Below are 15,565 nucleotides of genomic sequence, written 5' to 3' on the forward strand. Positions count from 1 at the left end.
TTACCTCAGCCAGGCAGACATAGCAAACCTCAGTGCTATCAGACCCCCTCTAATCTCAGCCCATGGGACAGTCGTGTCTTTCATGCTCCCACATGGCCAGATCAGACACAACGCCGGCCTAGAGAGGACTTAACTAGGTTACATTTGTGAGCTTTGCTGTGAGGAAACATCCAGTCTTATTAGAACTAATCACATCTATGTCGTGCATGCCATGTTGGGAAATTAAACCAATTAGGTCACTAAAAGTTTGCTGTTATTCCATTAGAACATGTGACAGAAATAATGCATAATAATGAACACCATTAGGAGCCGGTTGCATCCAGGGCTACTCTCCTCAAGCGCATAAAACTGGACATTTGTAAATAAAAATCAGGCCAGATGGTTTGAGAGATGTGATTGGCTGATGGGCGGTCGGATGGGAACTCCTACTCACTTTCAACATGTGTTGCCAACCACCAGGGATACTCCAGACTTGTGTGACATGTTTATAGCCGTCAATCTGCAGTTATGGTTATCACATTAAAGATACCTGTGAAGAAAAAATAAACATTGAGAACATTTTAATTTATAACCGCTAAAATAAAAACAGACCTGCAAACAAAATATAATCAATCATTTTTTCCCTCCAGTTCTTGTGTAACTAAGTGATCTCTGAGACCTTCGCTGCTATCTCAGGGCCGCCAGATAGACGCCAACAAGAACTTTGCTGTGCTCACACAAAACGAGACAATGTCTTTCCCATGTGAGGGGGCTATTTATTTACTGTTTTATGTCTCAGATCTGACACTTGATTAAATGGTTCCAACAGCTACTGTCAAATAATCAAGGACAGCACACAAATCTACCTTAGACGAGATGCATTGCTCAAAAACAGATGCTTACTTTTTTAGACTCTTAAGGTATGTCTGTTTGGGCTCAAGAGGTGGTTGACAGGAATCCAATGGAAAAGTAAAATATGTCAAAATAAATCCAGTGCGGTGCCAGATTGCAAAAACACATCTCTGGTTTATATGTGAACTGGGAGAGCTAGGGGGGGGGGGGGCCTGAACCTGCAGGGACAAGACGTGAGTTCAGTGGAGACACAGTGTGGTGATACATGATACAGATTTGTTGGGGAGGCTTTTGCATCGGTATGCTAGTGTGAATAAAGCCAGGACACCATAGCCTGGTTTTCCCCAGCATATAATATAACCTGAGTGAAAATCTCATAGATTCCAAAGGAAATTTACCAGAATTGTATTGTGTCCTCAGTCCCGGGCTACAATGTCAAATACAGTAACACTCCTCAACAATTGATACACACAAGCACCACCATGTGGTAATATTCTATAACAGCGGTTCCCAGCTTTTTTCTTTAAGAGACCCATTTTCTATCATTGAGACAACCCCTGACTAAGTGACATATTTTATAGATCGTTCATGTTATAATCAATGCATAACAATAACAGTTTGGAAGACGGAACCTGCCAAAATATAAAAATAAATGAATAAATAAATTACTCTATAAATATGTCATAAAATGTAGGAAATAATATTTAAAATGTAGCTAGTAATTAATTGATGAAATGTGACATAAATTGATATCTGTTTTAATTTGCTTCTTTATTTATTTATCTTTGTATTAATTCCCTAATTTATTTTGTTTATTCGTTTAATTTTCCCTTTTATTTATTGACGTATTTATTTGTATTAATTTTAAAATGTATTTATTTATTTTTGCATTTATTTTGTATTTAACTTTGCATTTCTTATTTTATTAATTTTTGCATTTATTTTCTACTTATGTTTGCAATTATTTATTTATGCATTTATTTATTTATGCACAATGTTCCCTTTGCATTTCATCCCTTATTTATTTCCCCAAACTTATATATTTCTGTATTCTTTTCTTTATACATTTCTTTACACATTTTTCCCACATTTACATTACAGTCTTTGTCAAATGCATATAAATTAATAATTCAACTCTTCACAGTAAAATAGATGTTTTTTTTTTTTATTCCTTATGTTTACACCTTATTGTAAAACAATTCAATAATCCATTTCACATTCATCATGACACAAATTAAAGGTAATAATTACAGTTAGAATAATTCTAAATAATAATAATTATAGTTAGACAAATTTAGGAAGATTTAATTAGAGTATATGTATGGCTCAATAAGGAAGCTGGTTAATAATTAATAATTGATTTATGGAGAAGGGGTGGGATTAAAATAAATGTATACTTCTTCTCACTCCTTTTCAAATATGTAAATCAAGGCATCAAGTGTTGACAATTTATTTTTCTTACGCTTTTCATTGTATGTAAATACTACTTGATTCTGACTATCCACTTGTTGGTATGATCATAATTTTTCTTTATTTATTTATTTATTTATTTTTTGTATTCTACATGTTCGAAATAAATTTTGAAATAAAAAAAAATGAAAAATCTTAATCTGTAATTCTGTAATAGATAATGTATAATCCATCCAGTAATGTTCCACTTTTTTCTTTATTTTCTTTATTCGTGCAGTACATTATCTACAGTATGACATGAAGGACAGACACCACCCAGCTCTCTCTCTCTGTTCAGGTGGAGGGAATCAGGACACAACCTGAGGCACCACGCGCCAGAGAGCATCTCCACTCACAGAGCACCTCTGGTTGCACAACAGCTTCTTCCCAGCTACAATAAGACTGGTGGCAAAGGACATTAAAGAGGGACACAAATACCCCACACCTCACCTCCATACCATTATTGACACACAGTACACCTGAACTGAATGGACTGTAATGCTGTGCAATATGCTGCCTTCCACTGTGTAATAATCTGAAATATATTAATTATTTCTTTTTTTAAATATTTTTATGAGAGTTCTTTTAACATGATCATGGAGCATATATACTGTATATTTGTATTCTGGGGGTATCGTTCCTATGCAGAGGGTAGTTTATTTATTGACTACAATGAGGGCGTTTTATATTTTAATAATGTATTTATTTATTGTGTTGAGTTGAATGTTCTACTTATTTTGTACTGTAATTACCTTGTGCCTTTTTCTACCTTTTTTCTTTTCTTTCCAATGTACTTATAGGTGCAAAATGGCAAATAAAACTCTTGAATCTTGAATCTTGAATGATGCAGGGCCAGTCATTTCAGTCACATGGATGCTCGTCGTATTTTCTCGGAGTTTAATTTGACCTTCGCGGTGCTCCGTAGCCCTTCCTCCTCCTCCTCCTCCTCCTCCTCCTCCTCCTCCTCCTCTCTACCTGTTTAGTGGTTAAAGATGGCTGAAGCTCCTCCATGGCCCAGCCGGTTCTTCTGTCACAGATGCTCCGCAGAGATCAGTCCTCGGCTTCCCGTGAGTACCGGAGACATAAACTAAAGACAGAGACAGCTGGACAAATAGAAAACACAGTTAGTGTTGTTGTTACTTTAATAGAAACCATTATAGCAGCGTTAGCAACCAGCTTAAATGCTAACACTGTTAGCATGCTATCAGTTTTAGCATGTTAGCTGCTTGCTAACAATGTTAGCATATTAGCATGCTATCAGTGTTAGCACTTTAGCTGGTTGCTACGAGGTAGTCCCGTTTATCTTGCTAACGCTACTTAGCTTGTTATCTGTAGCGGATCCATCAGCATACAGACACGAACTGCGTAGTTATTACACACACACCACTGCTGCTTTGTTATATGATGTTTAAAACAACATTTAAGGCGGATAATTAGTGTATTATTGTGTGTTTTTGCGGTGTATATTAGCCTAAAACCGTTAACCTTAGCTACATCCACTAGCAACAACCTAACTGTTATCTGTAACACTGATCTTGGCTATAATTATCAGGTAATTCCTTTATCAGGGAAACTCTGTAAACACTAATCTGTGTACTACATTGTTAATTATTTATGTGAATGATCTAGCAGTAACAATAATGCGTCCTTTTCTTGTTTTGCCATTCAGTAGTGGCATGACTGTCAGTCACAGGCTAGAATGATCTGATCTGTCAGAGCTGGACATGTGCCCTTCACAATGTAAATGATCTGCCACAGGTTAGGCTGCTGGTAATGAATGACCTGTTGTCACATTAATAACACCTCATACACCTGTGCAACTGCTGTTTTGTTATTTAGAATAAGCCTGTGTGTTAGTAATTTGTAATTTCAACCATAGGAAATACAGGTAATTGACACAGTTTCTCTCAGGATTTTAAACTAGGGATGCATCGATACAACTTTTTCAGTCCCAATACCGATACCTGTGCCTATACCTAGTATCAATCCCATACCTGTTTTTGTTTGTTTATTTATTTATGTATTTATTTATTTGACAGGGACAATACATGTAGTAATTGTTGCACTTAATTAAAGTGCAACTGATGTAATGTACGTATATAGGACATATAGCTAATTTGCAGACCTTGTCCCTGGTTAGGCTTTTAAGAAAAAAAAGAAAAAAAATACATAATACAACATCATACATAAAATCACACTTTAATACGATAATACTTTATTGTCAGACAGGTCTGAAATTTGTTTTGCATCACAGCAGCTCCATTTGCAACATCACAGAAAGGACAAAGACAAGAAACAAGGATGCGTACATTTAGACATTACAATCACAGAAGACGATATTCAGGGCCCTTCAACGTACATTTGATCTGGGATTAGGCTCCATATTTAGTTTTAGGATTGACTGGTGTGCAAAAGAGTGCTTCAGTCTAACCTTAGTAAATCGTGGAAACCTGTATCTCGAGATTTGATGGTAACAATTCATATTCACTGTTCAAAACATGGTTTGGGGTCAGAGACGATGGTGTGTTAGCCAGCCTTAAGATGTTATTATGATAGGCTGATTCATAGAATTTCTCAGGAGGTTGACCTACAATGTTTGAGCAGATTTTCATTTGGTGGAGCAGTTTTGACTTTAAAGTATTGGACAAACTCTTGTACCATTTAGTATAACAATACTGTAGAACACTCATAATAACAGAAGTAAAAAACAAAAGAAGAATTTGTTTACTCGCCCCAAAAGACCTGAGTCGGCGGAGAAAGTAAATTCTTTGTTTTGTCTTTTTACAAAACAAAGAATTTACTTTCTCCGCCGCCTCAGGTCTTTTGGGGCGAGTAATTTGTTAGTAATTTGTCATTTCAACCATAGAAAATACAGGTAATTTACACAGTTTCTCTCAGGATTTAAAACTAGGGATGCACCAATCCAACTTTTTCAGTCCCGATACCGATACCAATCCAATACCAGTTTTTGTTTGTTTATTTATTTATTTGACAAGGACAATACATGTAGTCATTGTTGCACTTAATTAAAGTGCAACTGGTGCAATGTATATAGAACATCTAGCCTTAGCTAATTTGCAGACCTTGTCCCTGGTTAGGCTTTTAAGAAAAAAATTAAAATACATAATACAACATCATACATAAAATGTCGGGTTGCTGTAAGGTGTACAGCAGTCGGCACTCATTCTGGTGGTGTCGGGCTTTATACTGTGGTGTTCATTCACCACCTGGAGGTTTTTCCTAAACATCTCTATCTGTAGATGTCCTGAAAGGAGGGGAAAGAGACCCAGTTGGTCCCCTCAGCTGTCCTCGGTGTTCAGCTGAAGGGGCTTACCAAGGGGCTTCCCTTATCAAATAGTGACAGCTGTTCAGGTCACGCTGAGGATCATGAGGTGGGAAGGCATCCTCTAGTGAGCCCTCTTGGTCAGATTGTTTGTTGTTCCAGGAGAGGAACATCTGGAATTTGGTGTTTTATTCACTACAGTGAATGGGGAAAATTGGGTGTCACTTGCTCAACAGTCTTTTGTCAGACCTCAAAACACTTCACACTGCTTTTCTTTGCTTCTCAATGTTAGAGCTATGATTAGTCACATGACAAGGACTATCATCTTCTGTCTTCTTTATCTCTCTGTCCAGCTGTGCTATCAGTAGAGTTGTGTTTGACACATTTGCCACCCACTGACACACTAATGGGCTGTAGCTGTAGTTTCCATGCAAGTCACTGGTTTAAATGAGAAGTGATGCAACTGTTTGTAAAAGACATAGTTGAGCTTGTCATGATGAGTCTTATGTGCTGGTTTTTACTTTGTTTACAGGAGTACACGTGTCCAAGATGTGATTCAGGGTTTATTGAGGAACTGCTGGAGGAGAGAAGGTGTGTATAAATTGTATATTAAATATAGTTTTTCCTAATCAAGGCAGCATTTATTATGACTGTTGTTCTGTAACTATTAGAGAGTTACGAGGAGACTGCCACCCTTCTTTATGGATAATGAAATTCCTCAAATAGTCTTTGTAAAAAAAAAAAAAATTTCTTTAAATCTTGGTCTTATCTTAACAGTTATGTTACTCACCAACATACACTGACCAGAGTCATATTCCTTACAAATACTTGGCCAATAAAGCTGATTCTGAACATACAGTAGCTGACATTTAGTATTAAGGCACACTTCAAAACTTTGTTTTACACCAGCTCCTATGAGGGCTAGCAACACAAACTTTGACCCTGTTCTTATTGCCACTAATTGAATCAACATGACACTGTCTCTGCCTCCATACATGAGGGCTCAAAGTTAAGGGAGTCCTGTTGTCCCGGGTACTGAAAGAAATGATCAGGGTCGATACAAAATACATTTTGGGACGGAAGGTAGACGTAGCCTAAAAATAAGGGCTGTCCCGAATACCATTTTTTGGGCTTCGAAGTTTCGGTGAAAAATATTCGAAGCTTCGCGGCGCAGATATTCTTCTGTCTCCATCTCCCCCGTTACATTGTTGGGGACATGCCGCTGCCTCATTACTGTACACACACACTCACACACACCTCTACGCACAACAAACAGCAATATCCTTCTGAGAATAATAATAATAGTGAATGTTGAATATGAATAATGATAATGTTGTGGGATTATTCCTTGTTTCATGGGGTATTTGGGGATATATACTTTATTATTACATACTTGTGGTCTTACTTGGTCAGCTTAATGTTGTGTTACTCTACTTTATACTTTTTTTCAACTATTATCACAATATTTCAAGGTGTTACAGTTAAATTTGGGATCACAGCTGCGTCATTTCATGTGAAATCAGATGGTGTAGGGGCGAGGAGGAGGGGAAGAAATAGGACAGAAAAACTTGATTTCATAATTGATGGAAACTATGATGCATGGTGGAACATTCTTTTAGTATTCCTTTTAACGTTACTGAGTCATAACTTTGTCAACTACTTGTTTCCTGTTGAGTGCTGACAATGGCTCCATGTCCACCATCTCCAGCGGGCCCCAGAACCAGCAACCATTTGAGGTATCTAACCTTTTATTTTCTCTAATCTCTATCACACAACATCTTTCTGTGTCCTACTACACTGTTGCATAATGCTGTCAGAATTATTAATAAAATAGTTTCCATTGGCATTTTTTGCTGATCTAGTATAGAAGTCACCTCAGGGTTTCCACTTCTGCTTTTGCAACAGATGTCAGTCTCGCTGTTTTTAACTTTGCCCAAAGATGAGTAACATTTTTAGGCTGATATGTAGTTTATGTGAGTGCTGCGGGATGACTTTTTACTGAAACATACTGGGGCTGTGATGATGCCGTTACCTCCGTAAACAGGGATATTCTGTATGCCAGCATGCATTTTCCATTGGGTTGAAGTTTGACCTGACAGTCAACAAAACTCTCAATGCTTCAGGTGTGTTATGTTGACAATAAATAGCTACTGGTATGTCGAGAAATCGCAAAGCTTCACTTGTTTCTACCGTCAAGATTACTCACGTTTTTCATCTGTTTTTCTCCCCAGAATGCGGACCAGCACTTGTTTACATTCCCTTCTGGCTACGGTCAGTTCGCCCTCGGCGTCTTTGACGACCGCTTCGACTTCGGGGCCGGACTGGGAACAGAGGATAACAGGGATGCTGAAAACAGGCGAGAAAGGGAAACGGCATCACGGCAACGATACGGCGCCAGGCAACCGAGAAGTCGTCATGGTTCAAGGCGACAAGCAGGGAGGCATGAGGGAGTTCCCACTTTAGAGGGGTAAGGAGCACAGACTGGGACTTGTGAGTCATAAATGAAGCACGAGTGGGACTTCAGTCGTTCCTTCATAGCGGCTCACTTTTTCTCATGTCTCCCTCAATACATCTGTATCATGGCTGTATCTTCTCTTTTGTAGAATCATTCAGCAGCTAGTGAATGGAATAATTGCACCCACAGCAATGCCAAATATTGGTGTTGGACCCTGGTGAGTGTGTGGAACAGAGCTGTATTTAACCAGAAAACAAATTCTCAACACAATAAAAGTGTCTAGGTGTCTCCTTATTGCTCAAATGTTTGTTTTCCTAAAGGGGTGTTCTTCACTCAAATCCTATGGATTATGCCTGGGGTGCTAATGGACTAGATGCTATTATAACTCAGGTATTTATCAGAAACCTTCAAATGTTTTTACAGTGATTATTACTGGGCTTATTATATAGATGTTTTAAAAGAAAATATGCAGTAATGTGCAGTTCATTTAATTTCTTTTCTCTCTTTTTTCTCTCGTCTTTAGTTATTAAACCAATTTGAGAACACGGGACCGCCGCCTGCTGATAGGGATAAAATAAAAACTCTTCCTACAGTACAAGTTACAGAAGGACACGTTGGTAAGTTAATGCATAATCAAGTGTAATAGAATGTTTTATCGTTGGTTTTCTTTTTTCTTCTTATATCTTAGATAGACTATTCTTTGCAAACTTGGACAGCAGCATACTTTTCTTTACAACAGATGCTTGCTGTGCTGTTATTACACTGCTGTGTAATTGTAATGCAAGTGACAGTGACATTATAGCCAAACTAGCTGGCTACATTGGGCTTCAGTTTTTGAACATTATAAGAATGTTTCATTTGCAGCATCTCACCAGAGACTTGAGTTTAGGGCTGCAACTATCCATTATTTTCATTATCGATTAATCTGACGATTATTTTCTAGATTAATCGATTAATCGTTTGGTCTATAAAATGTCAGAAAATGGTAGAAAAAAAAAATGTCCATCCCAGTTTCTCAAAGTTTAAGTTGACGTCTTTTAAATGTCTTGTTTTGTCAGTCCAAAACCAAAAGATATTCAGTTTAATATGATATAAAACAGAGAAAAGCAGGAAATCTCCATATTTGAGCTGCTGAAACAGCATTTTCTGACACTTTTACATGAAAAATTACTTAAACGATTAATCGATTAGCAAATTAGTTGATACTAATCGAATAGTCGACTAATCATTGCAGTTCTCTAATCAGTTAATAATTCAAGTGGCATGATTCTATTAAAAAAATGCTGGTGACAGATAACTCAAACAGTGCACATATTTGATAATCAACCACAAGACACGTCTTTAGTTTTATTGAAATCATCATCTGACAATTGGTAGACAGCATCTTTTCCATATTCAGCAGACATATTTTGCATCATAATGTCCCCTCCTTATCTGTTAGTTTTATGATTATCCTTGTCACTTAACATCCATCACATCAGGTTTTAGAGAGCTGGTTGTGCAACTGCCAATTTGCATATAGCTAAAGGCAAGTCAGACCAGTAGCATAGCATCCAACCCTCTTTCTGAAAACAAAACTTTTGGTATCCCGTCTCATTTTAAACTTTACTGAGGCTGTTGATGAAATGTTTTTTCTAAATAACATGAATGGTTCATAATGTAATGTAACTGTTTGTAAACCTCTCATCCAAACCCACTTGACAGATCATATTTAATATATTTGTTTACATTTTGAACATGTTCTGTCTTTCAGCTTCAGGACTGGAATGTCCAGTGTGTAAAGAAGATTACAGTGTTGGAGAAAATGTGAGGCAGCTCCCATGCAATCACATGTTCCACAATGATTGCATAGTCCCCTGGCTGGAACAGGTATTAAACATCAGCTATCTAATAGCAGGGCTCTAGACTGCGACCAAAATGATCGCATATGCAACCTTTTTTTCGGAGTGTGCGAGTAAAAATTTTACCTAGTCCTATTTTGCGAGTGCATGATCATTACTATTTTGGTAACACGGTAAGAGCGTTGTAGATGAAAGCAGATCTTTTTGTTCCTCACTGGCGCAGCCTCTCTCTCCTCTCCTGCACTCTCCTCTGTTCTGTGGAAACCTTCGATGATGAAAATGACTGCACGTTTTGTGTAGCGCACCGTTATTATTAAACCTCCATGACAACATAAACACACACACATACACACTGTATGCGCCCGATCCGTCCCGCACGTACACACACACACACACACATTACATATACCGCCGGCCTCTGATCTCAGGAGCTGCAGCGTCAACGGGGAATTATTCTCAAGACAGTGAGTTAAACTTTCTAGTAGTTACCAGTAACATTACAGTTAGCTAACGTTAGACTGTCTGATGTTAACTGTAACAAGCCAGCAGCCGACGTTTGCAATCACAGTGAGTGAGCTGATAACGTCACGTTACCGAGGAGTCAAAACTCCGCCACAGCTCAAATCCTGTTACTGATGTTAACCACTTATTTACTTACTGACTCCTCTCTTTGTCCTCTTTGGGTAACAAGGCTGCAATGAATGAATTGTGTCCATACCAACATGCTGCGTCTCTCCTCATGACAGCAGCATCTCCAGCAGCTCCTCTAACTTTAGAGCGCAGCTAGCAGGGCCGATCCTAACTTTTTGGGGGCCCTATGCAAAATCTTGTTTTTCGAACAAATGCTATTTTTTTTCACAGCAATATAAAATAGATAATAGAAAGGGAATTAAGATTATACATATTATATTTAAATAATCACAATTAATAATTATGTTTTTATGCAAATAACCACTACAGATGGCAATAACAAACCACAGTTAATGGAAAAAAGTTAATTTCAGACCCTGCTCACGCGCATCACACACTGCAGGGCGCCAAAGTTTCGCTGTTCCCCAAAATGAAGGGGTCTATCGTTGATTATTTAAAAAAAAACAAATGAGAGAAAGAAGGAAGCTGGTGGTGAGGGAGAGTCTAACAGAGGTGCCGACTCAGACACCACCGATGATGAATGTGCAACAGGCACGGAGAGACTGGCTGACAGACAGGTGAAGAAAAAGAAGTACCACTTTCAGCCTCAATGGCTAACACAGTACCCGTGGTTACGGTACGAGGGGAACACTGTGCTGTGTTTTTATTGTAGGCAATGTGGTCCGTCCGTTGCAGGTAACTCTAAACTTGTTAGTTAAAATTTTTTGCAAATATCAAGTTTCGAGGAATTTTCAATGATTCACTGGGGTATGTAAATTAAGACAACTATTTATTAGCATGCAAGGTCTTTGATTAATACCATGCTGTAACCCAAAAAAAAGGGTGCGACCAAATCATGTAATCAACTGAGAAAGTTGGTAGCACCAGTGCTACCAGTGGAAAACTTAGTCTAGAGCCCTGAATAGTCTTCCCACTTAAAGGGTAACTTTTTCAGCCTGCACGTGTTCCCATGTTTTTGAGTCTAACTGACTAATAGCAACAACAATTTCTGAAGTTGGTCCAGTATTGAAGGAGAGCGCTGTAGACGGCAGCTGCTCATGAGCTGCAATATGATGTCAGTGGGGCAAGCTGGCACCGTCATTTACGTCCACTATAAGTGCTTGTTTTTACCATGACAGGCTCTGATTGTTATTATAATGTCTGACATTATGGAAAGAGTCTCGCTCAAGCGAAAGTGTCGTTCTGAATTCTCAGTAGGTGACGTGTTGAACGGTGGAATAGTGAAATACATCCATGGTGGAAACGAGTGCCAACCGGGCAGAATTTGTTGTGTTGGAGTACAGAAAGCATAGCTTAGACCCTGTTCAGACCTGGCATTAACATGCGTCCTCAGTGATCGGATCACAAGTGGAAAGCTTTAAGGATGTCTGATCACACCTTGCATCCAGTGACCACTTGTGACCCGATTTTGTAGCGGATTACGTTTGTCTTTTACGTATCACAAATACCTTTACGTAGCACAACGAGCGACATTTAGAGCAGGTGACGTATATAGAGCGAAAGTGAAGGAAAATACATTGAATAAAAATGTTATTGAATAATAACGGGTATAACAATCGAGAAAGTCAACTGCTGACAGGCAGGAGAGGAGGTGGATGTGTCCAACAAACACCAGACTTTCCCCCATAAGACCGCTGTTCGTGTCTCGTGTGAAACATAGTAATTTCTAGTGTTTTCGTTTTGTAATTTTAAGCCGAACCATGATGTTTTTTTACTAAACCTAACCAAGTAGTTTTGTTGCATTAATCACGTGTTTAAAACTGCGACCGTAATCCGGAAGACAATACATAGTACCCTCAAAATGTATTTTGGTTATGCAGTTTAGTTGTATGGGAACGTAATTTTGTGGGAGAGAGGGTTGGTCAGTGGCAAAAACAAGCACTTTTAGAGGACGCAACATTTGACGCTGCTCTCTTGCACTCGCAGCTCGTTGAGGCGGTCTCCCTCAATACTGGATCAATTTTCAGACACAAAGACAAGTGAAAATAAGGTCCAGGTTGAAAAATACCCAAGTTACCCTTTAAATGTTCACCATTTGCTATCTGAAACTTCATAATGGTGAAGCATCAGCAATGACCCTTAAAGAGCTTTTTGTTTTTACCACTCTTTCTCTCCAGCATGACACGTGTCCAGTGTGCAGGAAAAGCTTGAGTGGACAGAACACAGCAACGAACCCTCCAGAACTATCAGGGATGAACTTTACCTCTTCCTCTTCCTCCTCCTCGGCCTCCTCATCTTCCTCCACCCCTCAGTCCTCAAGTTCGACCAGCAATGAGAACTCCACTGATAACTCCTAGAGGACCATTTGTCCTTATCACCGAGCTGTTTATAGCTCCTAGGCTGCTGTCTCTCCCCGCTGGAGGGTAGAGACCCGAGTGCATCTCGCCAGGAGCACTCGAGCCTGATTCAGGGGTAAGTGATACGTGACGTCCGTGTGTTTCTGCCCGTCCTGTTGCTCCCACCTTCATCAGGGATCTGAACAAAGGAAGGGCGGAGGCCTGGAGCGCAGCTTCTGTCAGGCAGGACGTGGAGAAGCAACTTCAAGAGGCTCCATCTGTCTGAATCACCTCACACAGGAAGAGAAAACAAAGGAATCCAAAGGTAGAAGACTCGGGATAACAAGACAGTCGCTGTTATTATTTTTTTTTATCTCCAGACTTGTATGATTTAAAAACCCACTTTTGCCAATGAAGCAAAAAGAATTGTACAGTTATTCCTTTTTATAAGTAGCATTCATATCTCACAGATGAAATGACCCAAAGTGCACTGTTAAAGTGTGCACATACGAGTCTTCATGGTTTAGAATGATTCATTTGATTCCTTTTTTGTTCTCAAAACTAAATTCCAGTAGTTTGTAAAACAGTTCACTCACAGATTACCTGACACCACACAGGTACCGTTGTTTGCACTTGAAATGATGCGTCAAATTGTAGTAATTTTGTGCTGTTTGGATAATGATGTGGATAATCATTACTAAATTACACACATAAGGATTTTGTTATGTTATCTGCAAACCTAAAACACTTAAGAACATTCAGTGCATTTTAACTTAAAGGTAAATTAAATATTTTCTAAAGTTGCCAGTTGAAAAACTATTGATTTGCAGTATGAGTGTGTCCAAAATAAAAAAAAAAACTGATATGAAAATAAAGCTGTTTGGGTGGTACCACTCAAAATTCATGTAAAGCATTCTCTGTGTGTTTGTGTATATATAATATTATTTGAAGGTCAAATCGTGAGCAGCAGTAGTCATAAAATGGACTTAAAGACCTCCGTGGTTGAGCTTGTTTCAAAAACTGACAGTATCTACAAACTAGGGCTGACCTGGATGCTTCGAAGCTTCGATCGTTGCCATGGTATTCAACCAAATCACTATTCAAATGCTTCATTTTTTTTCATTTTTTTCAGTTTTTTATATGGTAGTATGTAATAATGTTTAAATCCCAAAATAGCCCATGAAATAAGGAATAATTATTAGTTATTCTCAGACGCATATCGCTGTTTGTTGTGTTTAAAGGTGCTTGTGTGTACAGCAGTGCAGCAGAGGCACTGAAACGGGGGAGATGGAGACAGACAGACATAAAAACATGTCAGTCTGCCGTGCCGTGAAGCTTCGAATAACTTTGAATATTTCTCACCGAAGCTTCGAAGCCCAAAAAATGGTATTTGGGACAGCCCTACTACAAACAAATGTGTTTTAAATTGTATGTAAACTGGGGCAAAGTCTGTTGGCTGCACTTAGTGCATAGTGCTGTGGTTAGACACTAGATGTGAGTGCAGTAAAACAAGCAGAACATTTTCCAAAATGTGGTCATTGGTGCAGCAATTAAGCTATCATTGAACAAAAACACGTGTTTGTCCTAATACCAAATAAAGCAAATAGTAGTATGATAAACATGTGTTGGCAAACAGGCAAGTTATGCGCTAAGTTCCCAGTCTAAATTATGTGTCCCTTTATTGACTTCTTTCAGGCTCTTAGAACAACCAAGCATCAACCAGGGAACAATAACATCATTAGAAATCACTGATGGAAGTGATTTCAATACATAATACGGTTTTGTACTTTCAAAGTAAAGCCTGATCCAAAGGCACGCCGATAGTAAACAGAGTCGATGTTAAATCTTTCAGTGGGGTACTTGCCTATTAAATGTTATCAATAAGCCAATAAATTGTGCTTCCTTTCATTGTTTAGCCATATGGGTGTGTTTCCTCTACATTGTACCTCTCCTCTCCTCTGGGGTTTAGGTTCAAAGGCCTTTAATCTGGGGATTGTTATAAACACAACATTGCTCTCACTACATGACAAATGGATACACTTGAGTTTGACTTTACAATGTGAAATAGCTGAAATATCACAGTTTATTGTTACCTTTGTGGTTAACACTGTAAGAATTTGTGCCTTTGTAACGATGTACGCTGAAATACGGCACACTTTTAATATCTAGTTACTATAGAATCAATGTGTAGAGCTAAAATGTTAGCTCTTTAAAATTTTGAATATGTAGGTGGGTATATTTTGTTGCAGCCTGGATTTAATATGGATTTTGTGAATCTACACAAACTATCTTGTGACAAAAAGAAAACATTAAAATAGATTTCCAGTAGGATGGCAGCACGCTTGCTTTTTATGGAAGCATCAACATGGCACATCTGGATTTGGGGATTTTCTATAATACAGTTACTCAAGCTTGTTTGATTTAATCGGGACTATCTGGGTAGTAGATCCGCTGGATTTTAACAGGATTAAAGTCCGGCCACAGAAGGACTGTCAAGCTGTCAGACAGTTTGTCAGGATTTTGACAACTACGCCCAGAGAAAGACTTCAGCAGACCATTTTTACCATACTTTTTACTAATATTTCATTTGTGTTATCTAGGCATGCACCGATACTGATACCGGATCGGCTATCGAGCCGATACTGACTCAAAATGCTGGATCAGCTATTGGTGACAAAAAGGCAGATCTATTAAATTCAGTTCAATGTTTATATACTATATACATTATATACTGGAATTTTAATTCACTTTGCAACACAGCCTTGATTCTTTAAAATGG

General features: G+C 38.4%; 1 protein-coding gene and 1 long non-coding RNA gene across 3 annotated transcripts; one reads left to right on the forward strand and one right to left on the reverse strand.

Moving 5' to 3' along the window:
• Positions 1-3,156: 3,156 nt before the first annotated feature.
• LOC119488820 lies at positions 3,157-7,822 on the reverse strand. The gene is made up of 2 exons (XR_005207037.1): positions 7,770-7,822; positions 3,157-3,383 (listed from the first exon to the last, which is right to left on the reverse strand). It is a non-coding gene; the product is annotated as an uncharacterized LOC119488820 (long non-coding RNA).
• Positions 3,187-13,699, forward strand: LOC119488819 (E3 ubiquitin-protein ligase RNF126-like). 2 transcript variants are annotated; one of them, XM_037770752.1, is made up of 9 exons: positions 3,187-3,347; positions 6,096-6,154; positions 7,239-7,299; positions 7,795-8,030; positions 8,167-8,235; positions 8,339-8,408; positions 8,542-8,635; positions 9,772-9,887; positions 12,628-13,699. In XM_037770752.1, exons 1-9 carry the CDS (start codon positions 3,273-3,275, stop codon positions 12,805-12,807), a joined length of 960 nt encoding a protein of 319 aa, XP_037626680.1. In that variant the 5' UTR covers positions 3,187-3,272; the 3' UTR covers positions 12,808-13,699. The 2 variants fall into 2 exon arrangements, with proteins under 2 accessions (XP_037626680.1, XP_037626681.1); XM_037770753.1 differs by having other exon boundaries at positions 7,272-7,299.
• The last annotated feature ends 1,866 nt before the right edge of the window (positions 13,700-15,565 follow it).

Source organism: Sebastes umbrosus, chromosome 5 (assembly GCF_015220745.1).
Source record: "Sebastes umbrosus isolate fSebUmb1 chromosome 5, fSebUmb1.pri, whole genome shotgun sequence".
Lineage (NCBI taxonomy): Eukaryota > Metazoa > Chordata > Actinopteri > Perciformes > Sebastidae > Sebastes > Sebastes umbrosus.

Bases quoted from the DNA above. Each gene is read 5' to 3' on its own strand.
- LOC119488819 (XM_037770752.1), top strand. From the start codon at position 3,273: ATGGCTGAAGCTCCTCCATGGCCCAGCCGGTTCTTCTGTCACAGATGC. The intron at 8,031-8,166 runs GTAAGGAGCACA...TCTCTTTTGTAG, and splicing joins GGAGTTCCCACTTTAGAGGG to AATCATTCAGCAGCTAGTGA. The intron at 8,636-9,771 runs GTAAGTTAATGC...TCTGTCTTTCAG, and splicing joins AGTTACAGAAGGACACGTTG to CTTCAGGACTGGAATGTCCA.